At 44.4% G+C, this 27,615-nt stretch overlaps 1 protein-coding gene across 2 annotated transcripts in view; it reads left to right on the top strand.

Annotated features, from left to right (window-relative positions):
• tmem104 (transmembrane protein 104) overlaps nucleotides 1–27,166 on the top strand; it is a 40,922-nt gene extending 13,756 nt beyond the window's left edge. For both annotated transcript variants that reach the window (XM_046415040.1, XM_046415039.1), the window contains exons 9-10: nucleotides 14,252–14,345; nucleotides 22,887–27,166. In XM_046415040.1, coding sequence (XP_046270996.1) covers nucleotides 14,252–14,345; nucleotides 22,887–23,650 — 858 coding nt within the window. In that variant the 3' untranslated portion in view covers nucleotides 23,651–27,166. The remainder of the gene's footprint in view (nucleotides 1–14,251; nucleotides 14,346–22,886) is intronic.
• Nucleotides 27,167–27,615: the final 449 nt, after the last annotated feature.

The following is a 27,615-nucleotide window of genomic DNA, read 5'->3' as shown; positions in this document are numbered from 1 at the left end:
AAGGCAAAACATCACGTTCAACTTGTCTACCTGTAGGATTATTGGCAGGGCAGGAAATTAACACCCAGCATGTGCCAAACGTGGGTGGATTTTCCTGTCGGGGATCTCAGACTGTCTGCCACACGGTTATGTAAATGTTTGGACCAAAATAGTCACCTAATAAAAAAAGTCATTTTGCTGTCATTTACGTGTGAAGAGTTTGGCAGACACGGGGACAAGGACCTCATGATGCATTCAGGTGCACCTTGTAAACTTAAAAGGCTGTTTCGAATTTGCACATTAGATTGCAGTGGTGTCTGTTTGTGTCTAGTTTTTATCAGTGATGTTAAACCAGAAAGCTTCACTGACGTCTCTCAACACTGTGTACATTCTGTCATGATTTAAATACCTTCACTCTCCGGATGATTGTTTCTATCTTTTGAGATCAGTTGTTGATCCGTCTGCTTGTAGACGTTGGGAGTTTTTTGGCATGTTTTTATCCAGGAAATCTTTTTCGTCCTGGTCGACCTTTCCTTCAATAAGTCAGAAATCCTAGAGCTGTGATGAAACATTCAGCAGGTCCTGCTGGGATACCGTACGGTGTGTGGACTGTCTCAGGGTCAGAGGCTGCCCAGACTCTGAATGATGAGTCTAAATTATTGACTGTTTCTCATCAGCTGTGCTCTACCCTGTGGAAAGAGCCATCAAAAGCTGGCCTGCCCGGGATCCACCTGGCCTCCTTTGTATTCTCAGTGTTGCACTGTGAGCTGAGCTGGAAGGACAAAATGCCCTTCTTCACAGTTTTTGTAATGGACCGTTTTCACTCTGGTCTTCCAGAGGTCCAGAGTTTCAGAGAGGTGAGTCAGTGAAGCCACGCTCAAAATTACTAGCTGAAAAATAAGCGGATAGACTCTTCGTGAAGAGCAAATAAATGTGCATAAACCCAAGGTCCATCATTCACCAGCCTCCCAATATTTTCATTACATTCATTCAACTATGCGGGTAACTGATTCATCTTTTCAAACATTTGCTGGTTTTAACTTCATAAATGTGAGGATTTGTTGTTTTCTTTATCCTTTGCGAGAGTAAATGAAGAATCTTTGGACTGCTGGTTGGACAAAGAAGCAGACATTTCATACAGTAAACGATTATTTGATAAACTGTGAAATTAATCTGCAAATTAATTGATAATGAAAGTTAGCTCAGAAAACGAGTCACCAAACAGCAGCTCTCACTCGTTCTTCAGAGGCAGAACATTAAACTATTTAAATAAAATGAGAAAACACAACCACAGCCAGTATATTCATGCAGTCACCCAACCCCACTGGACGCCAGCGAGGGCCTGCCGCCGCTTTGTTTTTTCCAGGGGAATCGCTGGAGTGATGCTAGAGACGTCACTAACATTTTTAGAGTTTAGAAAATGAGGGGAGATTAAAGAGCAGCCTGATTATACTCCACAGAGCTTTAATCCCTGTGTGGGCGATTGGTGCAGAGGCAGAGTGAGGCTGAGAGACGGGACGGGAGCTGGATGCCACAGGAAGTCGTCACATTGATGGACGTCTTCCATGGTCAGTTGTTGTCCATGTGAGGTCAGAAGCTTTCATGGACTCGTCTCCTGCAGCTGGACTTGATGTTTCCGTCTGACAAACAAGTCCGAGCGGTCACATCTCAGGCTTCAACCTAACGATGCAACACAGTCATCAGTTAATGTGCCGATTATTTGTCTCAATGAAGCGATTAATGTTTTTGTCTGTGAAATATAATAACGAAAGGCCAAGCTGTGCACTTTACAAAGCAGCCTTAAAAGTATTTAAGCCTTTGTAACAAGTGAATTGTTTTTGCTCGATAAATCACCTAAACACCAAACTGAGCACTGATCTTACATCTGAGAGCAGTTTGATGGAGTTTCTTGGTCTTGACCTCAGTGGTTGCTGTCCCTTCTGTCAGGACTTGAGGTTCTTGAGGTTTTACATGTGAAACAGTTCAACAGTTTTGGCAGGTTTCACCCGGATGGCAGCGACTGGGGGGCTTTGTTCACAGTGGACAACAGATTGCAGGTTATTTTTAGCTTTGACAACAGCTGTTCCTGTACAGATGAGTAGACCTTTACCAACAGCACTCTGCTTTCACTGACAGACTGACTGACTTGGGTTCACCATGTTTGGATTTAGTATGTTTTCAGGCGTCACTTTTTCTGTTTAGTGCCACGCCTTGGGCCCGTCTCTCCATCATCTGTCAGTCACATCAGCTGAGCGTCAGTGCTGACACTCAGCCTGAATGGAAGCTCGGGGTAAATGTGTGCTTTCCACAAAGTTGAATGAGCTGAATTCTGCGAGGCCTTCACAGTGATCCGTCCACTTCTGTTTTGTTCAGTTTTGCCACCACAGAATGATGCTGTGATGGACGTCAGGCTCTCCTCAGCTGCTACTGTCACTTCTATCAAGAGACAGACTAATTGGTCATGATAATAAGGCCCATAGCAATCCGGTTGATATTTCATCAGCTTGCATCATTGACTTAATCAGTATTGACTTCACACATCAGCCCTATTAGCTGTGGACATGTCACGGCAGCCATTTTCCTCATCGCAGCTTCTGAAAGCTCTTAAGAAGATCAATTGACTGTGATCTGTTCCGCTGCTGATTGATTCTCGGGTTTGCTGCCCGAGTGGACGGCTGAGGGGCTTTTCCTCCCGTATCAACAATATTTGTTGGCCGTGTGGGTGTGAAAGGGAGATGACGGAGGCCATTGCATAACAAAGCTCTCAGTGTTGATCCTGGCCCTTTACACAGCTTTGATTGAAAAGATTAAGTGCAACAGTGGGGTCTTTCTGGGTTTTTGTTCGGCTCCAACAGAGATTCCCGAGACCTCAATTAAACTTCGCTGTCCTTGACTGTCCCCCCGCTAAGTTTTCTTTTTGAATTTCACTGCAGGCGCTTTTGTCACAGTGGCTAGCCAAGCAGTGGTTGGTACACTCCACCCTGCTGGACAGCCAGCACAATTTAAATGGCAGATTTATTGTTCTCCCAGTATGTGGGAGGTGATGGAAAATCAATGCAGCATATGAGCCCAAAGACAGTTAGTGCTTACGCTGCACTGTTCGCCGCTTATCTTCATGCAGATGTTTCAATTATAGTGTGTTTCTATTAGGCCACGCGCTAGTCGTCTCGTGTATTGAAATAAAGTTAATTTGAAGTGCAGACAAAGTTGTTGCCTGTCCCCTAAGAGTTCAGAAATGACCCACCCTGGCACATTCCTCAATATGGAGCTGATTGATTAATAAACTCACTAACTTGAATCTCGGCGACCTTGATGGCTCTTCGCCGTGGACTTTCCCTCCACGATTTTGTTGCAGTGTTTCAGCCTGTTACACACAGTTAATCTGACACATTCGAGACATGTGAGCCATTCATGGTTCCTTTCAGTGGTTTAGCTGGTGGAGGAAAGCTTTTGTTTGTCCACAAGCACAAATAAAAGAGAGAAGAGCTGGTGGAAACTCAATTTTAATGCATTAAAGGGCTCGCGTCTGCTTATATCTAATTTAATAATTCCTAATCAAAAGCACTGTTTGACATGTATGTCGTTGTTTTTGCACACACGATATTAACTATAGTTGTACCGTAGTCTGGATGAATACTGGATACTGATTGGCTACAGGGTGGCCGTCGTCACATGATCATTTGAGTCTTTGCGTTTCTTTGTCTTTGATGTGTACAGCGTGAAGGTGTGAGCTGTGCTGTCGCAGTCAGGGCCGGAGGTGTGTGGAGATGACGGTGCAGATGGTTTAATAGAGATTATCGCAGCAGGGGGAAGTGTTTGAGCTGCGATCCACACGGGGGTGGGGGGGTCCACTCCACACACCAGCAGGAAGTTGCATCAGAGCAGCGGATCAGGACGGGGAGGAGACGCACGGTGCTGCTGGCACTGGGATGACTGGGATGACTGGCGATGAGGAGACACAGAGGTCACAGAGCAATAACTGATGATCCCTGTGGAGTTTCCTCTCTTTTCTTTTCTTTTCACATTTAGCAGGTTATTCAGCTCATTTTGTATCAGCCTGATAAACTGTATGATTTATCGACTCATTATGTGGAGTTGTTTGTGTGAGATAAAGTGTGTACTCATGCATCATGTTTTTATTTAACAGTAGCAGCTTTTTACACACAAAAGTCTTATCGGATATCTCTTGTGTTTGACTACAGTCAAGGGCACCGTGTGTGTGTGTGTGTGTGTGTGTGTGTGTGTGTGTGTGTGTGTGTGTGAAGCCTTAAAACAATAATGGGCCGTCCACATGAGCATCGAAACCACAGGAGCACCTGTCTGTGTTTCCACCAGTCACATACATGTTGTTTGTGAGCACCCCTTGGAGGCTCAGATGGACTTAATGTACTTCATTTGTCTTTTACTGTATTAACAAGCTCCTTCCACTGTGATGTTTTTCCTTTCATTTTTGGAAAGAGAGCGAGCAGGGAGGGCAGGCAAATCTACATGACGAATGCAGGGAGTGTGAAGCTGGTGATTTGGTACAAGGACGTCTCAGAGTGATGTAATGGTCTCACTCTCTGAAGGCAAATTAATGTGATATCCTTGAAATGTACAGCAGTTCATGGCCGTGTTTAAAATGCAGACAGGTGAACAAAGCCGTCCATGTCAGTGCAAATTTTGGCTCGTTACGTGTCGGGCTGAATGCTTGTGGATTTCTTTTCTGCGGGTTGTCACAGCAGCCCACCTCAGGTGATGCTCTGACCCGATTGGACGGTCGGGTCATGATGCTCTGTAGTCGCTCCTTAGGGAGCAGCTGCTTAAGTGCTGTCCACTGACCCGCTGTGCCCTTTCCCAAAGTGGAAAATAAAATATCCAATCGTTGTCTTTTTCAATTACATCTCGACGTATTGTGTATGCACAAAACGTCCTCATCGTGCATTTATTTTTTTTCAAACGGTCCATCGTCAGTTTCATTTGGGAGGAAAGTGTCCTGTACTATAACGCAGCCGCCTCGTCCTCGTCCTCCTCCTCGTCCTCCTCCTCCTCCTCCTGCTCTGTCTCCCTTTAACAATACTCAGGATGGTGGGCGGAGTGAAATAACCATCTTCCTATTAAACCACAGGCAAATTATCGTTTCTCATTTCCTCCCCTGATATGTCCCAGGCCTGTCATAAATCTTCTCTGCGTGCTGTTGCTCGTTATTTTTACCTTGGTAGGTGTGTAATGGTTTCTTTTTTGAGGAGCAGAACTGTTAGGAGCTTTAATTAGGTGAGTGTTGGAAACAGCAGCCCATTCAAAGTCAAAGTCTGCAGCAAATGGATGCTAATCAGTGTTTGCTCTGACAAGTGACTGTCAGAAGGAGTGAGTGCATACAGCTACAGGGCTTTCTTCAGTCCGGGTTTGAACGTAAAGCCTTGTTGGGCGGTTTGTCCTGAACGACACCTTCGCTTTGTTAATGTGTAATTCCTGCTGTGTGCCTGCAAGGCACAGTCTTGTCCTCAGGTTTCCAGTGCTGCTCTCTGACAGCAGCAGCTTTACCTTTTAATATGAATGGAATTTCTCCAAATTTAACTAAAACAAAGATGCTCCATTCATCAGGGACGAGTATCCACGTTTCTTAGCATTTTTTCAGCTTTTCTGACCGATGATGATTACTTAATTTTTCTAAATGAGATCAAAGGTAGATGTGACCTTGTTGTTGAAAGGTGAGAGCCGTCTGTGGTGTTTAGTACAGCGCTTTTTCAGTCAGGTTGGTTGTACAGTTTCAAATCAAATACCACACAGTTACTAAAAGTCCTGGGGTTTCAGCACAGTCAGAATTGAACCCCAACGCTGTGCAGCCTTTGCTTTATTCTCAACTTCAGTTAGTGATACACCGGTTTTCTGTGTTTAAAATATATTGACCCGCACCGTCTCAGGAAACACGATGATAGATTCTCCTCGCATCTACGCCCTCGCTTTATCCCTCCTCCACCTCTTTTTGTCTGAGTTGTCTTCCTTCCCCTCATTAGAGTCCTATCTTTAATCGTGTGGAGACATGGCTGTCTCCAGGGCCACATACCTAATTAACAGTATAGGATACTGCGTTGGATGTGTTTTCACCGACTGCAAATAAGATGGAGGATGCTTTGAGAGTTTGTCTGTTGTCTTTGTATGATCTTTTGTGATGTTTCGAATAGACATTAGTATTTTTATACTGCTTTTACCTTTTCTGTTTACCAGTGGACAAATGGAGAGACTTCTGTTGGCAGCAGCTAAGTCCTCAGTTATAAAGTCTTAATGTTTGTCTCGCAAAAAAATATGCACACAGGGAAATTAACAGAACATGGACCCTAAATCGGTCAATGGTTAGTAAAGTTCACAGCTGAATTTCTGAAAATTCAGACAAATGTCCTCAGGGTGAACTGATTCAGATTCAGATGAGTCAACAAAAAGTGAAGTCCAGCCGGCAGCTGAACTTGACTTGTAAAACCTTCCAAAAAGAAACCTCCATGTTTCCCCAGATGTTTCGTTTGGGTAACTCTTTGATTCCTCTCGCTGCCTTACGGTCTTGCTGTTAAAGTTGTGGCTGGTCATGAGGTTGACACTCAGATCTGACCACGATCATAACAGATATCTCTGCAAAACCGTTGCAATAAAAGGCCTCGTTCTAAAGTCGTAATGTCATAACGTCTGGGTTTTTTTCTCAGCTGCACCTGCAGATCTCTTGTCCTCATGAAGATATGATTACATTATACTGTCATTTTGCAGATGTAAGAATTTTGATGCCGTCTTACGTTGGGATTTATGGTTACCTGCCCATAGTTCATTTTGTCCTGATGAAGGAAAGCTAAAGCAGAATGAAGCTGTATGTCTTAATTGGTTTTTGACAAATTATTTTATTCATCCATTCTTGTATTTATTTCTGTGTGCTCATTAAGTCTGCTTGATGGAGACACGTTTGGGAGTGATTAATGAAGCTGAGGGTGAACTCTCTTTCATCCTGACAATCGTATATTTCCACCCTGGTTCTGACCGTGTGGTGTTGCCTCCAAGGCAATGCCCCCCCCATCATGTTCATCGTGGTCTGACTTCCCTCTCCTCCCTGCTGCCTGTGTGTTCACTGAGTCAGTTGACTTGTTATTGCTATCATTAGGTTTTGTACGTATCTCCTGGGCTTTTATGGCCTATTTTATGCCATTTCTATTCCGTACCACCATGGTCACGTTACCCTCACGTCTTTTATCATACATGTCACAGCCGAGGCGATGAATTGCCCCATAATATCCAGTATTCCGTTGCATTGTGTGTATGATGTAGTTGAAGCAGTGTCTCAGTATTGTGCAGTCGCAGAGTTTTATTTTGCATCGTTAAGATGAAATATCTTCTGGAAATCTAAATAATTCATCTTTGTTAGACTTTGATGCCTGGCTTTGTCATGTTGTGGATAATATCGTTGGGCTGTGAGTCATTTAAATGTGTACTGAACATTTCTGTCTGCTAATTAATTTCAGTGAGTCCTAATGACAAGAAAAGCAAATGGTGGATCATTCACACTGGGAATGTTTCTTCATTTCTGTGGGTCTGTGTGCAGGTTTTAGGAAGTAAGAGATTACTTGACTATACTTTACACATTCAAGGTCTCAACTCAAGGTCTTAATTAAAGGTAAATGATGCGTGCAGCTGTATAGCTCTTGAATTGCACTGCTCTGCTGACGAGGAAACAGCCCAGATCTGTATTTCAGAGCAGTCCGCACTGCGAACACGTACGTTCATGTTGCAGAGCCTCTTGTAGTTATGACATGTGGTGTTTATGCAGGTTTTATAGCTTGCCGAAAGAGGCAGCGTTACAGTATGTCATGCTAACTGCTGTCGCTAACTGATAACAGAGCCCAGATCTGATTATCGGATCCAGTATTCAGCATTTTTTTGTTATTTATCAGAATTGTGTTTTTTTTATTGTCAGATTGCAGATAAAATAATTTAAAAACGCGTTGATGTATCCACCTCTCTGTAGTCACTAGTACCTAAAGCTATTAAATACATATAATGGAGTATAAAGTACAGTATTTTCCTCCCAAATGTGGTGGAGTGTAGCAGTAGAGAGTAGCAGAATGTGCTCAAGTAATTGTACTTACAATTATGTAGTACAAGAATACCAAGTACCTCAAAATTGTACTTAACTAGAAATATCAGAAGGGAATAATTTAAAAATCGAGAGACAGAATTAAAGGCTTTGAATTAACTGGATGAAATATGGGGCGTGAATTAATTTCTAACAGCATATCAGAATCAGAATTCCTTCATTTATCACCGAGGGGAAATTGTTTAAAGGCATGTATATGAGTCTGGAAATGTTGGGAAATCCAAAGGAAATGACTCAATCACAAACTCTCAGTCATCCTGCAGGTTGTCCTACACTCAGTCCAGTCTGATCCCAGTTAAAGTTTATCCGACTTCCTTGCTTCCTTTGATCAGCAAAATAATTATGGCATAATAAGTCCACATCAATGCTGACTAACCATTAATGTCCACTAATAAAGAAAAAGTGAATGAACGATGATCTGCAGCGCCCCTGGTCTCGGTTTGAAATCTGTTTGGAATAAAGATTAACGTCAGACACAAATGGCTGGGGATCTTGGGACTGTTGGGTTTGGGAATCATAATCCTTCTTTCTGTATTTGATTGATGGGTTGGTGGGTATGAAGAAGGGGATTATCAGTGGACCACCGCACTGAACCATCCGGGCACTTATCATTTACGCTGCTGGACTTTGTCCTCTGTGTGATCTCCACTCGTCCTCTGGGTATTTTACCGTTAACCCGTCTTTACGTCTGACCAAACATCAGCCAAAATCACAGTTGCACAGCTTGGCAGTCATGAGGAGAACAGTTATTTGGCTCTCTTGGGTATGAATTCCCCTGCAGTGACATCCAAGAGCTTGAGGACATCTGTGCCATCGCAGTGTCTGTCCAACCCCACAGAAAAGAACAGCAAAATATGTTGATTAATTACTTAAATGGGGTGGGCGGTCAGTGGTTGACTTATGTAGCCCAGCTGTGACGGATGAAGAGCCGAAGCAACACGTGGCTCAGGAGAAATGCTCACATATGTGGCGATTAACTGCACCAGTGGATTGGCTTGTGAGCCCCGAGTGACGCAGTCCAATGCCAATTAAACGCCTTTCCGTACTCCCTGCACTCTCTCATCCGCACAAATCCAAAACACTGGACTTTATAAGACTCTGAACGTGATTGACAGCCTGGGTTGCCTGTTGGTGGCAGGTTTTCACTATTATTGAGATCATTCACCATATCTAATCCCCATTAATCTCTTACTCACAAATTATAACTGTGCAGCATCACAGAGGGTGCTTGAAAAGTTCTACAGAAGTTGTGTTATTTTTGTAAAAGTACTTTTCCCCCTTTTGTAGACAGAAGAAATATCAGGGGAGTGATTGGGTTGAAGTGCAGCAAAGATTACTAGCCAGATTCAAAGTATTTCAGCATCCTTCAGCCCCTGGACCACCAGGATCCTCCTGTTTTCTTAGCTGTTAAAATGCTGGTAGGATTGGCTACCAAACTCATTATTTTTCAGGATACTGACTGAATTACATCTGTCTGATCCACGTTGAATCAATCAGCGGAGATGTGAAGCCTCCAGGAGGCGTCAGCATGTAATTAGTTAGCCTGTTGGATAAGATGCTGTAGGGGATAACAGGGCCTTTTTCGCTGCCTTTAACGATGTTAGCTGAGCATTTTTATTAGCGCTAGCCAACACCCAGCAACCGACTGCACCTGGAATTCATTACCAGCCTGCTGTATTTGTACTGTAAGATTTGGTCTGTAATGAGTCCTTGGTATAGCAGTGAGGACTGGCAACACTAAACATGACAGTAAGACCAAAATAATGATGTTGTGGCCGATAAAAAGTAGGTCCCAGGCGATGGCAGTTATTTGAGTTGTATCAACAAAAGTCTTTTGTCTGACCAGTGAAGCTGCATTTACTTATTTTAACCTCAGTGCACAGACTGTGGATGATGTCTGGTAGGTGTTTATGTCTGGTAGTGTCAGTGATCACTCTGTGACCTGCCTCGTTTAGTTTTTATTGATAGCTTTGTGCAAAAGAGTGTGAAAGTCCATTTTAGTGATTTAAAAGGAGGTCCTGAAATTTTCGCCGAGGCCTGAATGACTCTGACCTCTCACACTCGGCAGGTTATGCAGAATCGTCTGAATGGTATGCAGTCTGTACCGTCCAAAGAGAGCTAATAGGACAGCGTTTGTATCCGCCGTTGCCTCAATCATCTGTGCAGTTTCTCATCTCATACTTGCTGTTTATTGTGTTTCACTGAAGTGTGTGATTGCAGCCGGTCATGTGGCTGTTGCTCAAAGTGTCGCCTCGTTCTGAGGAGGAGAAACGGCTGGTTTTTAAGAATGTCTTTGCTGTCAAAAGTGAAATGTTCAGGGCTGATGAGTGTGCTGCCTGCCGAGGAGGTGGGAATGGAGGAGGTGAAGGACCGAGCCAAAATTGATTCATGCCACTTTTCTCCTGACAGAATTTGTTTCTGTTTATTGAGACATTTATTAAACCGAGCGTGAAACGTAAGCAGTTTCTGTGGCGAGAAAGGAAAGACAAAAATCTGAATGTCGGCCTTGCGAGCGAGAGTAAGATGAAATTGCCAGAACAGCCTGAACAAAGTATTAAATGAATAAATGCATCGGAACCAAGTGTCATTCAATCTGTCTGCGTTATGAAATCGTAGTTATATTCGTCTCTGGTTCTCCTGTTGTCTGGCAGCTTTTGCTCTCCAGCTGACACTGCAGCTTATTCCCAGATACCACATCTCGGATGCTGCTTTAAAGCTTCTACTGGCTGATGTTAATTATAAAAAAAATGTGACGCCATCAATCACACAGTTAGCTGAATGATGATGATTTTTTTAATGATATTCCTGATAAACTTCCTGCGGGTTCTGCGTGTATCTGTCTGCAGCTTCATCTTTATTTGGCGTATGAAGATCTGTGAATGTGCTCAGTCGTTTGGCACATCAGGAAATCTGAAGTACCAAATGCACTCAGTATCACAGCAGAAGTCACGAAACGCTCTCAGTGCTGACATTAGGCGTTAATGTTCCATATTGTTTGACCCCTCGGCTGTAGAAATACTCAGGTGTCCTCAGGTGTCCACAGCCGAACATCTCCGTGTCTCTGCTGTGATACTTTCCAAACTTGAGTCCCAAATTTATGAAGACAACATGTAGAAGTGCTCAGTTTAGATTAACAACAGCAAAGTCAGACAAAAAATTGATAATATTTGCTTCTAAAACACCTCTCGCATGCTGCTCATGACCCTGCCGGTCTGTCCCTCTGTCCCTCTGTCTCTCTGTCCCTCTTTCCCTCTTTCCCTCTGCCGGTCTCTCCCTCTGTCCCTCTGTCTCTCTGTTGGTCTGTCCCTCTGTCTCTCTGTCCCTCTTTCCCTTCTTCTCTCTGTCCCTCTGTCCCTCTTTCCCTCTGTCGGTCTCTCCCTCTGTCCCTCTGTCTCTCTGTCGGTCTGTCCCTCTGGGTGGTTTGGGGTCTTATGGGAGGTTGTGAGCTGTTGGAGGTGCAGTCTTGATTCACGAGGGGTCCGGGAGCTGTAGAGAAATTCATCAGCCACGCGGCCTCATCCAAACGGGCTCGGTGCTGTTAACCCTCGGGGATATCACTATCTGTGCCACACCAGGCTGGATTGTGACCTGACCTGAGCTGATATGTTAAAAGTGAAGTTTCTCCTTATCTGAAGGTAGTTTACAAAGCGATCTTTAGTGGGAAAGTGTCGGCCTTGCTGAGACATTCAGGTCTAAAATAGTGCTGTCTGTCAGCCGGCTGTCATTAATCTGACTTTCTTCTTCAGGTAAATCTCTCCTCATAATGGTTTGTTCATTACCTCCAATAGGTGTTGCAGATTTATGCTTTGGCACGGCTTGAGCCCGGGCCGCACTTTGCCAAGATGACAGCTGGTAATACTTTTAATATATAGACACACAGGCATCATCATTATTCAGCAGAATTAAAGCCCATTATTTCTCTTACCCCAGCTGTCCATCAGTTCATGTGAAAGTGAGAGCTCGGTCAGGCAGTGTCTGAAATCGCTCCCTTGTTCCCTCATCCATTAGTTCAAACAGGAAACACTCTGTAGGGAATGTTCAGATACTTTTTATCATTTCGCACCATCATCACCTTACTAAATAAGTAGGTGTCCAAAATGACCCCCGTGATCTCTTTTCCCCCTGGTCCTGGTTTAGTCTGCTTTACGTACAAACAGCTTCTAACTTCCTGTAGGTTTACTGAGGAACAGATTTCAGATACCAAAGATACATCAGACATGTCGCAGCGCTGGTGCTGACGTGTTTGTTCATCGTGTCGTTTAGCATGTGAGCATGTTAACGTTTGCCAGTTGATAATAAACGGCCGAGTGTGGCTGTGCCTCACATCATTTGCAGGTATTTTCATCATAAACCAAAACACTTCACAAATTTAACTTAACACTTAACTGAGCCACCGCAGCGTTACAAAATAACATCTTTACATTTAAATGTCTGAAGCTGTTTACAGACACTTTTTAGTACAATTTTTATTGCAGTGAAGTGTTTTTATAATTGTTTATTTAAATTAGAGCACCAAGTAAAGTACTCTAAGTTACATGTTGAGCCTTTATGTCCACTCTCTGTTTTCCTTCTACATGTCCAACACTGAACCAAAGTGTTAATCCTGTGTCTTCACAGGGGTGCGTGTGTGTGTCTTCACAGGGGTGTGTGTGTGTCTAAGTGTGTGTGTGAGTGGGAGGGTGAGGTCCCTGTTGGAAAGCCTGCAGCCTCTGCTCTTCAGATAAAATGGCAACACAAGTGACTCCCTCTGAGATCACATGTCAGTCAAAGCGTGCAGCCGGAGAACGAGGAGAGAGGGAAGAAATGGATGAAGGGAATACGTTTTGAGGCGTGAAGGAGGAGGCAGAGTGAGGGGAGCTGATGGAATTGGAGCTACAGTTGCTGAGCCGCTGCCTCTGATTGCAGCTCTCGATAAAGAAATGTGTCAGATGGGCAATCAGAGTTGTGGCCTGGGAGGATTTGAAATTTCTTTGGTGGACTATGGATTGGGCCATCTGTTTATCTGTTCACCTATCTTTGAGACGGCTGATGGGATTTTGTCAGCAGTTGAGAGAATGACACGAATAAGCATCATAAGCACAAGTGTGAGACAGAGCAGCAAGCTAAAGTTACCAGGAGTCACTCACTTTATATTAACATAAAACGGGGATAAGCCGAAACCAGCAACAGCCCTGAGGGAGCTTGGTTGATGTTACTGTCTTTAAAGGGATGGGTGACGTGTGCTCATTTTTTAAGCTAGTGGTAGCCAGTGGTATCGTCAGGAACTAGACAAACTCAGGCGCCCATTGGCCCTGGTTGGTTCGTTGCTAATGCTCATAATTTTAGGCTAAACTCTGGCCGGGGGGAAAAAGTGATCTCCTTAACCTCTCACCTCAAGATATCTGACTGAAACTGGATCTGTGGGTACCCAGCTGGACATGCCCACTTTACGCTAACACAATGCATTTTTTGGCATGCTTTATAAATAGATAGTGCGTGGTGTCTGATCAGTCCAACTGGAAAGCTGAGACTCTTGTGGACTCAATGAACCTAATTGTGTTCATGCATCATTGTTGTAAGACCATTTTTTTGCAAGTTGACCTCACTGTATAAGCTTTCAGATGATGTGTAGACTGTTGACCTGCTGTCCCCCCCTAAAGACCTCCACCCATCCCTACAGAAGACAAAAATGAGTCCTGTGTACCTCCTTGAAAAGCAGCAAATGCTCATATTTAATAAGCTGGAACCTACAAATGTGTTTCCTCAGTGAACTTCGATAATTATTTATTGATTATTAAGTTTTTGTCAGATACACAACAAAATACAGCCTGAAGACTGACCACAACCTTTAATAAAGACATGTTTTACACAGAAATGATGGGATAATCAGAAGTACCCCAGAGGCAGGACTGTGCAGGTGTTCATAACAATCTCCACCTGTAAATCAGACGTACTCACCAACAAGCTCTGACATTTACGGCGTCACTCGTGGCGGGTGACATTTTACTCTTATTGCCTCAGTTTGTCGTGTTCGCCCACTCTGGTTATTTGATGGTAAAGGAAAGTCCTCACGTGAAGCCTGCTTTTAAAAGGCTTGTGTCATGCCTTTGTGTGATCACTGAAGAGATTTGACTCCTGACCCTGTTCGAGTAATCAACTCTTCCTCTCTGTGTTTTCCCGCAGAGCATTTTTACTCTTCTGTTGGGTCCTTTCACCTTCTTCAGCGCTCAGAAGACCAAATATCTGCAGATTCTCACCTCACTCATGCGTTGGATTGGTAAGAATGAAGTAATCCTACAACATTTCCTGTTCAGTATTCAGTTTACTTAAGATTTTGTCCTCTTCAAACAGGATTTTTCTTTGCCTTTTGTTATCAGTGTTTCAGCTCAGTTTCTTCTCCCTCTCTTTCTGTCTCAGCATATATTTCCGTTTTCTCTCTCCCCACACATTTCTTTCATCCCTCCCTCCGTCCTCCCCTCGCTCAGGTCCGTCCATCATGGTTCGGTCCTGCTCTGTGTCTTTGATTCCCATCTCCCCTCATTCCTCAGCCTGACAGACTTGACAGCCCATCCCAAGCTTGATTGGACCGTCACTCACAGGGCGACGGGCGAAAATAAACCGCCCACCCTGAGTCCGCTGTAAAAATCACAACACCACTGAATCATGGCGCTCCCGCCGCCCCCGCATCAACAACACACAAACACGGCAGCGTCCACACGCTGTCCGCTGTCCGTTTGAGCTGCACCTCTCGCTCCTCTTCATCTGTCTTCACCCTCCGCTGGCTGCTTGTGTGTTTTGGTTGGTGTTGCTGTTTCTGTACAACACTGGCTTACGATTCAAAATGTTTCCTCCGTCTGTTTGAGTGATAACCAACACTCAGAAATCCAACAAGCAGTACAATCAGAGTTCAGATCAGATCAAGAGGGAAATCACAATAAATTTCAGTTTTGATAAAAGCCAAAGAAGCTGTGATAAATGTCTGGTTGAGCTTAAACATCAGATAGTAGAGTCTTTATTGTCATTATGCCAGCATAACGAATTTTGTAAAGGTTCTCAGCTCAAATGCACACATATAAATAGCAGCAAAAAATATATATAATACTATAATAATAATACTAATAATGGAAAATGCTGCTAAAGTGAGTAATTTTGAAAAGAACTGTTCACGGTGCTCATAGGAGGTAGAAATGATTAAGACATAAACCAGACTTATTCCTTAAGAACAGCTTGAATAACCCTAATTATCAATCCTTCGTTGTCTGGGACTTGCAGAGGATGAAGAACCATGTGCTGTGGAAAGACACACAGAGTTGTGTTTTATCACAGTGTTTCTGGGCGACAAGAGAAAATATTACGCTGCTCTCCTCTCAGATCTGTACGAGTGTGGACAGCAGCTACAAGGTGTTTGCTGTGATGTCGAGTGGCGTCGGTCTGTCGGGCGAGCGGCTGCTTTATCCTACAGAACTCCCCTGTTTACACGTGGATCACAAACTGTGCCTATAAATCAAACGTTAGACACTCGACTCCACTCCGGGTCTGCCTTTACGGTGTCAGACACTCCCCTGCAGGCTAGAGAGGTGTGAAAGATTTATAGTTTCGCCAAAAATGTCCATTATGACATGACTGATGAATTCAGGCCGAATCACTTCATTTGTATGATATTTCAGCCACATTTGTTTACTCGGTTTGCTTACTTTTGAGAGCCTGGGCCTCAGGATCTATTTTATTTGGAACCTGCCCATTAGTCAGCCCTCCCTGGGCACACCTGCAGTCACCTGTGCTGCCCTGTGAGGCCCCGCGGCGTGTCGTTGGACGTCAGGGTCGAGCTGGCTGCTGTGTCGGGGCCCTGCCTCCCGCCCTCGGCCCTGGCCTTGTCACCGGCGTTGCCACTCAGCTGTAGCCGCCTTCTCGTCCAGCGAGCCCTGTTTTCGTACACAGAACATGAGTGATGGTGTGTCTGCCTGTAAACATGCTGTGATTTTCACTCGAGCAGTCATTAGCCTGTTTTTTCAACCCACAGCTCCTGACTGCAGTAATTTGTAGTCACTTTTTTTCCCAGCTGAGCCTCTTTATTATTCCTAATTTAAATTGGAAGGTGGTGCAAAGGGCAGTGACTGGACGTAGTATTCCAGAACTCACATTAAATTATTTTGGACTACTTGCAATAAAATGAGAATATCGTTCAAAATCAGTTGATTTTACGGAGCGTGTTACCGTTTAGGGCAGATTGGAGTGGGATTATGTGTCTGTCTGGTGGGAGTATGAGCAGTTTATTGGCTGTACTTTAAATACATCAAATACCTTAAAGCCAAACTAAGACAGTCAGTATGAGATATGGAAGACGCTTGGTGAGTCTTAAACGAGTGTAATGTCTTCACTGTTGCCACCTGTTGCAGCAGGCAGGATGCAGGACGGGTCGTTCTCAGCTCTCCTGAAGACCTCCTCCTCAACCCTGACCGGAGCACAGAGCTCCTCTAATTGATATTGAGAGGTGGTATGAGAGGAGGGGAATGAACGAGCGTTAATCACCTCCGTCCGTCTCTCCTGGGACGGATGGACGGATGGGAGGTCGTTTGCAGCCTCAGAGTGTGACTGTCTGTATTAACTGAACGGAGTATGGATCGTGTGCTTCCCCAGAGAAACTGCCACATTTATGTCAGAGGATTTTCTCAAGCATCTTTCCTGTGCTTATTTACAACAATTTGCAGCAAATTTAAAGACTGTAAATATAATGCAGTACATATAAAAAGTATTCATCCCCTTTAAAGGTTTTATTGTCTTAAAACGACAAAGTTTTTCTTTAAGGCCTTTGATTTGGTTTTATAAAACAATAAAGCACAGAAGTTGGGCAGGACGGGGGAGGTGAATATATTTTTATAGTCACTGTACTTAAAGTAGTGCTTGTACTTTCATGTGTAGTTTATAAAAAAACAAAAGGTTTATTTCCCCATGTTAAAATCTAAACTCTTTAGGATTATTTTTGAGAGCACAAAAATTTAACGGTGAAATAACGTTTTTATCATCGGGACTGCAGAGTAACCGACCCGAATGTGATGAGCTCAATGTTTATGTGAAATATCGTAAACGGCACCATTTTCCTCCTCAAAACAACCTGAAGTCAAAGAGTCGTGGCTTCGGTGATCCGCTGGCCTCCATCTAACCATCTAATGCTCTTAGTTTACTGCAGCTAAGGAAGTGCCTCAGGGATGTTCACAGCTGCCCAGTGCCATTTTCAACGGCTGAGGGAGGGAATATTGTTTTTGAAGGTCAGGCGGACTCTGGTGGCTGCTTGAGTGGAAAGTTCAGTTTGTCCAGAGCCTGCTGCTCACGGGGGAACGGTGAAATATGAGCAGGTCTTAATGAAGCGTACGGCAGAACCACAGTTCAGAGGTCCTGAGAAATTACATCCAAGTCTGGGGGAAAACCCATCACTCCTGTTCTGTCTTCCTGTGACGCTCCTGTTTGTCAACCAAGGACTAAACCATCAGACTTTTGCTGGGTGAAAGCAAATCGTAACGTGAGCGCCGCCGCTTTCCCTGCTGCTCAGTATTGATGTTTGTTTGCATAATGAGAGCTCTGACTTCCTGCCGAGATGAGTTCCAGGGTGATGAGGAGAATGTTTGGTCAAAGTCTGCTTTGGTTGGAGAACATAATCAATTGGATCTATACCCAGGAACTGAGCCTTTAATTATGGTCCGTGACCTCAGGGCCTTGTTTACATCAGAGTCCATGCAGTGGTTTGAAGGGAGGAATTAAAGCTGGGTCTTCAGCCGTTTGTTTCTAAACAAGATGTTTGTTCATATTTGTTATCTGTTGCTGAAAATCCCAAACCTGTGAACCTCTAACAGCCCTGATATTTCCACTGGTCTCTCCTTTGTATATCACAGCTTCACTCACTGACATTTGTTGCCTTTTCAGTGAGAAACTTTGTTAAATATTGATTGTTAATACGCATTCCTTATCAGAACGTTTAGACATCAAACTTATCTGATCGGTCTGTCATGAAACAGTGAACAAAGCTCAGGGTTACCTCTTCAAATTCTTAATTTTGTCCAGCGGTGCAACCTCACGTCAGAGAAGACCAATGAATCAATCATCAGACACATGCATTAACTTCTGATCTGTGCATACTGTACACAGTTTTAGTGTTCTGGCTGAGTGAGTTGGCTAATTGATGTTTTCCTGACACTGTTAGCAACATGGAGTTTGGCTGCTTCGTCCCGGTGAACCTGAGCTGTGGTGGTGTGCTAAACCGCAGGCTAACCGCTGAGCAGCGCTGTGCTGCGTTTACTGATAGTCCTATCTGCCATCACACAACTTGTTACGAGGCAAAGCAGCCTGTTATCGCCCAGTCGCCCACCAAACGCAGCAGCAGCAGCCTGCTCGCTGCAGTCCTGACACAACTGAAGCCATCGAGCTCTACCACAATAAGAAAGCCTGAGACCTTTGTGAGAGCTGGGCAACAGGCCAGAGCTACTAATTGCCTAAGAGATTATCCAAGAGCGCTCGAGGAGCGTCTCTCTTTATTAATGATGGGATGATTGCTGTGCTCTAAAACCTCGAGGGGGGTGTTTTAACTGGCAAGCGAGATGAGAAAACTAAGGAAGCACATTTCCACCAGTAGGAAATCTTTATTTTACAATAAGTCATTATTTTAAGATACTAAGTCAGTATTGTGAGAAACGTCCTCGCTATAATGGCATGTCTTTCATCACATATGGCTTCCATAGAGAACAGCAGTGCAGCATCACCAGAACCTTACGTTGTATTACACACAGTTTGAAACGCAGCAGTGCCTTCCCTCTCGAGCATTAAAACACACCTGAGAAGTCCTTGACCTTCTCACAATCATCAATGAATCGCTCACGTTTAAGTGTCCGAGTCATTCTCTCCAAGGAGCGAGACCCCCGCGACTCGCGCCTTCCTCGCCCTCCGTCGCACATGAGATTGATCACCTCTCACCTCCTTCCATTTTCTACTCATTAATTGAGTCCAGGACTCCCATCTCCTCTGAGATAACCGCTGAAGAATCCGCAGTCAACGACTCCTTGGAGCATTGAGAGTGTGTGCCAGCTTGGGCTTAACGGCTACAGCTTTGTTTGCCACCGCAGGGAATACAGCTGTAAGAGCTTCCTCTGGAGGGTTGTTAAGTTGAAGCATTCCTCACAAGGTCATTGCCATTCTTATCTCGGTAAGATAAATCTCAGGCTGCAAGATGGACGGCCACTTGTTATGTGGATGTGATATGTGACTGTTTGACGCCTGCTCAGTTCACTTGGCTCCTGTTGTCGTGCGTCAGGCGTGTTGGAGAATATTATTATATATATTTGTGAGGACTGCATCCTGACTGACATCTGCACAGGTAAATGGCTCATCACATCTGAAAGAATGAGTTTTGTGGGGGGTCTCTGGAAAGACAGGTACTGGAATACATGGCTGACAAAGAAATGTGAGAGCGGCATCTTTGAAAAGGGCCTTTTTCATCCTGTCAACACCTGATAAGAAGGGAGACCATAAAGTAAGGCAAGAGATGATGAGTTCAGATTAAAACAGAGCGTCAGCCTGCTGTTTATTTCATTTGTGTGTGTTACTGATCTCAATCCACTTGACATCGATGCAGCGATCTGGGAGTCCGCAGTGAATTTACTGTGTCAATAAAGTCCCACGCTGGGTTTCTGTGGTCCTTCAGGGCTGTCAAGGTGATCACAGCTAAGATGCTCTTATTTCATGGCTGGCTTCAGCATTGAGGTATTAGCATTAGGGGCAACGAGTGCGATAAAATTGTCACGGGCCGGCGTGATTTGCCCACCTCGTGTCGCATGATGCAGCTGGGAGTCTGTGACAAATGAGCACATTATGAAAAGCTTCATTCTGGTGGCTTTGTTCCTGGTGTTCAGCTCCTCTCTACCATCTGATTGATTTTCAATTTCTTTGAAAAATAAGGGGTGAGTTCTTGTGTCTTAAGTAAGATAAATGAGTTCTCTGCCTCTGATTAGCAGAAACCTTTGTGAACTGTGGGCAAACAGAAAGAGATGTTATGCTAGATTTTGCAATTCGGAGGGATTTGGAATATTTATTAGTTCTTAACTTTCACTTAAATTTAACTGGGAGCTCACCAGTACGACCAGCCGTGCTGCCCTGTCTCACAGGCTGTATTTGCAGGATCTTAATCTTGGCTGGACTTGCAAAAAGAAGCTTTATTAGTGCCCAACCACCCTGAGGCACTTTTAATTAAAAGCCCCATGCTTGTGTCGTGGTGTCAGAGAGGAGAAGAGCTTCCTCCTTCTGCTGTCCTGCACCTCCTTCCTCCCTCGTGAGCAGCAGGCGGGCAGGTGGCCGTGCTTCACACTTACAACACACAACGCAGACAGAAAGGCGGCAAGGAGACGAGAGTTTGAAGGAGAAAGGAGACGGAAGAAGCAGACAGACGGGTTGTAGTGATGACTCCGTCTCACACTGAAGACATTCAGGTGGTGCAGTAAGGACGTGTGTCCAGTATGGCAGACCATGTTCTGTGGTTGGTCACAGCAGTGCTTTCTGACCCTTTTCTCTGATGTACCCCAACAGCCCTGCCGTGTGGACTAAAGTAGCCCTTTATCTCCCCCACTCATCACGTTCTTTTCACACATTCGATTTGTAAGTGTTCTGCTTCGTCAAATTAACTCGAGTTACTATGACTTGTGAGTGGCAGAAACTGGACATTTCAGCCATTTTTAGCTAAATGGCTTAATTACTTTTGGCTCATTTTCTTTATTCATTGTTAAAAATTTATTAGCTCATTATTTTTTTTCTTGCGCTTTTGGCCAACCATTTCAACACTTTGTCAATTACTTTTTCCAACTGTTTCAGCAGCCTTCTCTGCTTTCTTACAAAGTATGTAGTGCTCAGGTCACTCAAGTGTAAATATGCACAAATTACTGGAGCTTCTCTTCAGGCGTTTCCAGTGGCCCTCTGGGGTACGAGTGCCAGTGGCTGGGAACCACTGTGGTGTGGATGTGGGCTGTGGCCCTGAGCTTGGAGAAGGTGTAAAGGGCATTTTTGCACATTTAATTGGTTAATCAGTTAATTGCGAGAACAATTAACAGATCATTGATAAAAGTAATGCTGAGTTGCTTTCCTACATGCGTGTGTCCTTGAAGGCTGGTCTGCACGAGGTCAGAGTGAGAGCTTTCCCCACAGCCAGAGATCACACTGGATGTGAGCCAAAGATGCATTAAATATTGAACACTTGTGCAACAGGTCGACGAGCTTTGGGCGCTGATGTGTGTGAGTGTTTACATGTGCTCTGATGTAAGTGTAAAAGAAGCTGTGTGCTCTGTGGTCCCCGCCGCTTCATTTACGTCCTGTAGCTCTTTTAACTTATTTTTCCTTTTAACAGCCGCATCCCATCTTTCTTTTGGACAAAGAAACAGAGCAGCATAAAACAAAAGATGATAATTACCATTCTGATACGTCTGCTATTCATTCTTCTTCACCTTCTTCTTGTATCATAAAACAAAAGTAGTTGTACCTTTACTATTGCTTTTTAATCCTCCACAGACACTTCCGTTCTTGTTAATACTTTCCCAGACACTCACCTCGCGTCCTGAACGTCTTTGTCGCTGATGCTTTCTCCTTGCCTTCACACGGTCTGTCCCTGGTAATTGGGACGGATTTTATCCTCCTGACATGCGTTAAAGTGTCACTGCAGGAGCTCACAGGACCTGATTAATAGAGCAGGTTTGAAACTTCCCCTCCACCCTGTTCGAGCACTGCAGCTGCAGACTGTCCTAAGACCTGCTGCACGTGCCCTCTTTAGTACGTCCATCAAAGGCAGCGGGAATGTCTCTTTCATTTCTGCATTACGAGCCAGAGGGTGTGATACAGAATCATTTTCTGCACACGTGTGGCAAATTACGGTCCGAGTGGTACCTCCGAAATGTCACCCCGCGTTTAAAGGACAGCGTGATGATGAAAGTTCAGGAGCTGGCTGCTGGCCATCACGGGGCTATGACTAACTCCTGGTGTCACGGGCTGATTGAGTGTGTGTGGAGGTGAGGCGGCTCACTGGGACCACATGACAGGACAGCACGCCACGCTCTCAGGTCTCCTTTAGACACGCTCATGCTAGTTGCCAGAGAGGCTCCTCCAGAAATCAGTTAGAGCTGCGATGCGAACAGCAGGAGGCGGAGACACGTGGAGAAGCTTCTCCATCTTCACCTGGTTCCAGTGGCTTCAGTGTCAGGCCATGAAATGTTCCCTAGTTGGTTTTTTACGCCTGATGTTTCTGGGACAAACAGCTGGAAGGCTGTTCCACACTGTGGATGCAGAGTTTTAAAGGTCCAGGCTGTAGGATTCAGTGGCGTCCCACCCACCCCCGTGGCGGCCGCCAAAAACACAAAAGTCCCTCTTTACTGTTCGGTTTGTCTGCTCTGGGCCGCTGTGGAAACACAGCAGTGCAATATGCCGGACTGTGTAGAAGTTCCCTCTGAGGTATCGAAGACACAACAGTTTATGTTAAATTAAATTATGAATGTTATATTCCATTTCTGCCTTTGAAAGACCCTAAATCGTACACCTCGGACCTTTAACATCAGTAATACTGCACTGACATGTAGTATAAACAAGGTTTGGTCAGTTTGGTTAAGTTTAAAATTTATCAAAGAAAACAACGAGTAACAGTAATATAAAGAAGAGTCAGGATTTAAAGGGACGTTTCACCATACTCTCATACTCTCAGAAGCTGAATGAGGCACCACCACCTCATCCCAACTCAGCTAGATGCACAGGAAGTACATGTCCTGCAGCTAATCCCATTTCCTCTGTTGTGTTTTTACAGCGTTCACCATGATGATCATCTTGGCTCTTATCCGCATCGGTAAAGGCACCGGCGAGGGAAACCCACCGGTCGCCTCCTTCTCTGGGGTGCCCAACCTGTTCGGGGTGTGCGTGTACTCCTTCATGTGTCAGCACTCCCTGCCCTCGCTGGTGACGCCCATCTCCAACAAGAAGCGTGTCGGCACGCTGGTGTTGGCAGACTATGTCCTGATCCTGGGTTTCTACGTCCTCCTCTCCTTCACCGCCATCTTCTGCTTCAAAAGCTCACTGCTGCACGACATGTACACCCTGAACTTCACGGACAACTGCAGCGTGTTAGATATTCCCTTCCTGCGCTACTTCCTGGGCCTCTTCCCAGTCTTCACCATCAGCACCAACTTCCCCATCATCGCCGTCACGCTTCGCAACAACTGGAAGACCCTGTTCCACCGGGACGGAGGCACCTACCCGTGGGTGGTGGACCGTGTCGTGTTTCCCCTCATCACCCTGGTGCCCCCGATCGTAGTGGCCTTCTGCACCCACAACTTGGAGTCCCTGGTGGGCATTACAGGAGCCTACGCCGGCACAGGGATCCAGTACATTGTTCCAGCCTGTCTTGTGTATTTTGCTCGACGCCACCTGGAGCCTGTGATGGGCAGAGATGCCATCAACAAGCACCAGTCGCCCTTCCGCCACGCCTTTTGGGTGTGGTTTGTTTTGTTGTGGGCTGCCTCCTGCCTCATGTTTGTCACAGCCAACATCATCCTGACTGACATCAAGAAATGAGAACTCACTCTGGCTCAAATCACCAAGAACTTAAAGAATTCTCTGTTTGGCCAGTTTCTTTGTTCCCGTGCACGAGGCCTTACTTGCTGCTGGTTGGACAGTGTGCCTTTTTATGGGACTTTCGTTGCGTATATTAAATGTAATTAAGAGTAATTTATCAAATTTGTTAAAAGGGACCAAATGTCAAGAGATTTTTTTTTTCAGCAAAAAAGCTGAAACAGTGCATGACAACAGGAAAGGATCATTTATTAAATGGATGTTTTGTCAAAAAACACCTTTTAGTCTGGGGTTTTCACAAGGATTTGCACTTACACAACTTTTTAAAATACATTTTAAAGGGTTAAGTATGCTTCAGACAAAAGAGTGTCGTTTCAAAGTTTCAAACTCGACTCCCAGTTCCAACATTGCAAAGCTGATGGACAATCCGACTCGGACTGGCTAATAACCCAGAAATGTCCCAGTACCAAACAGTATCCAAACTTCTCCAGTCAAACTATTGTTTTTGATAGGGTTGGCAGTTCAGTGAACCAAGATATCAAATGAAGTGCTCTGTTTTGGTATCGATGTCACTTTGCTGGTGTTGGTATCACAAAACGTTTAAATGGTTCCCAGCCCTAAATCCAACAAACGCTGAAGCAAGCTGACTCCTTAAGAGTTCTGTGGGTTGTCCATCCTCATTGTTCTCTGTTTTCTTATGCCTCATTCAAATCCCATGGAAAAGGGAAAAGGTGGGATGCTAGGATCCTGAGGGATCCGCTGCACCTAATAAAAACACTTTAAAGCACTTGAAATGGCAGAGTCGCGACAAGAAAGAGAGCCTGTCACATCCAGACTTGAGCTCTGTTGCTAAAGTGCTTGGCATCTACGCAGCTCCATAATTACATTGGAACAGAAACCAACAGGAACGAATCAGGGATGATCAGTCTTTCATGGCTGACGTGTATCCATTCCTCAGCGGCGGCTGCCTCCGATCTCCTCGTCCTCTTGTGAACAATGAAGCTCGGTCCGTGACAGACGCGCTGACAGATAGGCCTCCAGGACGAACCCCATCGCTGTTCATCACCAGGCTCTCGCGCCTGCAGTTCACACACAGGGCACGTCTCCCGCCTTTTACTGCTCGGCACACAGTCATGACTCTGTCAGCCTCATACTGTATCTATCACACAGCTCGACACCTGACAGGATAATAGTGATCTGCGGTGGTTCGGCTGCAGCTACGGAGGAGGCATCAGTGGCCGAAAGTGAAGATTAGCGAGCCGACTGTGGCTACGGAGCGCCACCCGCTCGTCACCGTCCTGTAGCTTAGCGCTGCTGATTTCACAGCTTCATCTCTCAGTTGTGCCTGTGTAGATGGATTCACACCTTAATCTTCTGCCTCATCTTGTCTTATTTTCATCAGTCATTATTATCAGTGAAAGGCCTTTTAAGGGGTTGTGTCACTAGCACAACAAATATGGAGGGTAGATGGAAATGATTCAGCAGCGGTGAGTTGAGATGTGGACTGGTTTGAGTCTTGGGGACTAAATCTTAAGTAGAACGTAGTTCCTCTGAAAACTACTGATCGTGTGGTGTGTGGATTAACCTATGATGGTGTGTTAGGGCTTGTAAGTTTAAAAGAAAAAGAACAAATTCAGAGCCTAGGGAGGGAGTAATAATCCGAGAAACACTCGGATTTACATGAATTTACAAGATTAAAAACTCATATTTTCTGAAATTAGAAAGACAAAAGAAATAATGTGGGAAAACTTGAGTATATTCATTTTTTGTTGTAAATTTAAGACTTTAATCTCAGAAAGCGCTTGTTAATTGGAATATCACCCTTCCTGGCTCCATAACAAGCAGCTTCATGTTCAGCTTCATTGTGTTTGGGCAGAAACCTCCAACAACCTCCTCATGATTTAATGTTGCTTTTAGCGTTGCTCCACCAAACTTTGGGATGCTGAAGGTGACTGGAGCTGATTGGTTCGTACTGTGGCCACAGCGAACTGTCATTTCTGATTGGCAGATTAACTAAAACATTTACAGTTTAGCCAAATCTTGAGGCTAATATCTGTTTTGCTCTTATTGTTATGTAGAAAACAGTGAAAAAGGTGAGCTCAGTGTATATTAAACATTTGGTAACCATAGCAACGACACTTCTGCGTTGTATTGATTGACCAGGAAACTCGTACTGGTCAATCAAACCTTATGAGACTTAAAGTGGCTAAAAACCCACTTTGTGTATTTAAAGCAGTTGCTGTCCTTTGTATAAGTGCAATCCCACAGTCATGTGAGCGGACATAGAAAACAACTGATTCACTTCTATTTGTCCACTGTTTGGTACTGAAAAATATCTTTTCCTCGTCTTAAAAGCTGCTTTATTGTGAAGCAGCATTTACAGCACAAATATGTTTGGTTTTCTTTCTGTGTGTATCCTCATAATGAAAATATTCTTAGATCAAGATTTTCTCACCGACAGCACTTTGACTTTTCAGACGAGCAGCAGGAGGGTACGTGAGAGGTTTGGTGTTCTGCTCCATCGTTTCCTCGGGTCAACATTGATCAACATTTCTGTTGTTCCCCAGCTCACTTTAGAAAACATTTTTTCCTCTTTCCATGAATGAGAGCTTCAGGGTGCACTCAGTGTGGGAAAACGGACGCTGAGGTCACACATTTGTCTTTAAATGCCACTGCTGTTGTGGTCAGTTAAAATGCACAAACAGTATCGGGTGTACAGTAGTTCAGCAGGTTGTGGGGGGCTGACGGGCTGCTGTAACACAGTTTCAATTGAAACGTAATGTGCTGTGACCTGAGTGTTTTTAAGCCACTCCGACGGTGAGACTGTAGCACTGCTGTAGCTCCGCTGAAGGCTGCAGACGATCTGTCGAACATCCCAGTGTTCAGCTGCAGCTGGACTCGCAGGGAGACACACAAAACATCTGTATGATTATATGTCATTTACATGTTTACATTCCCACTGGTGCGCCGCGGGTCTTGAAGGTGAACATTTGAATGAGGACTACAAACACTCTAAGGGATGGGAGGGATATTTATAATTCAGTGTGGAGACAAAGCCGTGTCTGTGGGAGTGAATGATTAACTGTTGAATATGTTTAATATTATTTGGTTCTGATTCCTTGTTTGAAGTTGTGAAATGTGCCTTTTTTGTGGGGTTTTCTTACCCTAAATTCACCAACTGTTTTTCAGCATCTTGTGAAAAGCAGCTCTCCAAACATCTGCATGTAAGCCATTTCATTTAACTGACAATCAGTGTGTCACCCAGAATGCTTTGAGGTCTCTTTTTTCTTGTCTTTTTTGGGTTTTGTTCTTTTTGCGTTTACATGGGTTACCCCTGAGTCTGTTTTATTCTCTCATCTTTCTGCCATGTTTCTGGTGTTTGTTTACAGTCATTTTACCAGCTTGTAATTCACTCATTTTTACAGATATTTACTGCTTTAATGGATGTTCTGTTGGATTTTTATGACACAAGTCATATGTCACAAAGGAAATAAAAGCTTTATGTTCATCGGAACCTCATAAACCGTAATTACTTAAAAGGGCAGTTCGGTTTTCTTACAACCCGGGTCCTCCTGCCTCCCATTTGTTACCTTCTTTATACACATTTATACAAAAAAAACCTGGACATAGTTTGATATTTTTGCCAATTCTAATCTTATTCTTATAGTTGCTACGTCTCCACTTCCTCCCACTGTACAAAAGTAAAGCCAAAATTTCCCCAGATACGAGCGCTGTGATCTTGTTCTGGTGACATCATTTGGAGCCAGAGTCTGTGCAGTAGTGACGGGGAGGTGGAGCCACAATATTGAATGCCTGTCTGAGCCAATCAGGAGCATCGCTCAACTGTCAATCATGATGTTTTAGCCCCTTTTTATTGCATCAGATAACAAGTTAAAATCAAACCGATGAGAAAAGTGAACACTTGAACAAACATCAGCATAATGAGAAAGTGTACTTGGCTGAGGACC

The sequence above is a fragment of the Scatophagus argus genome, chromosome 16, assembly GCF_020382885.2.
Source record: "Scatophagus argus isolate fScaArg1 chromosome 16, fScaArg1.pri, whole genome shotgun sequence".
In the NCBI taxonomy this organism is placed as follows: domain Eukaryota; kingdom Metazoa; phylum Chordata; class Actinopteri; family Scatophagidae; genus Scatophagus; species Scatophagus argus.
The sequence above is the reverse complement of the archived record's forward strand: the minus strand, read 5'-3'. Positions and strand labels throughout refer to the sequence as shown.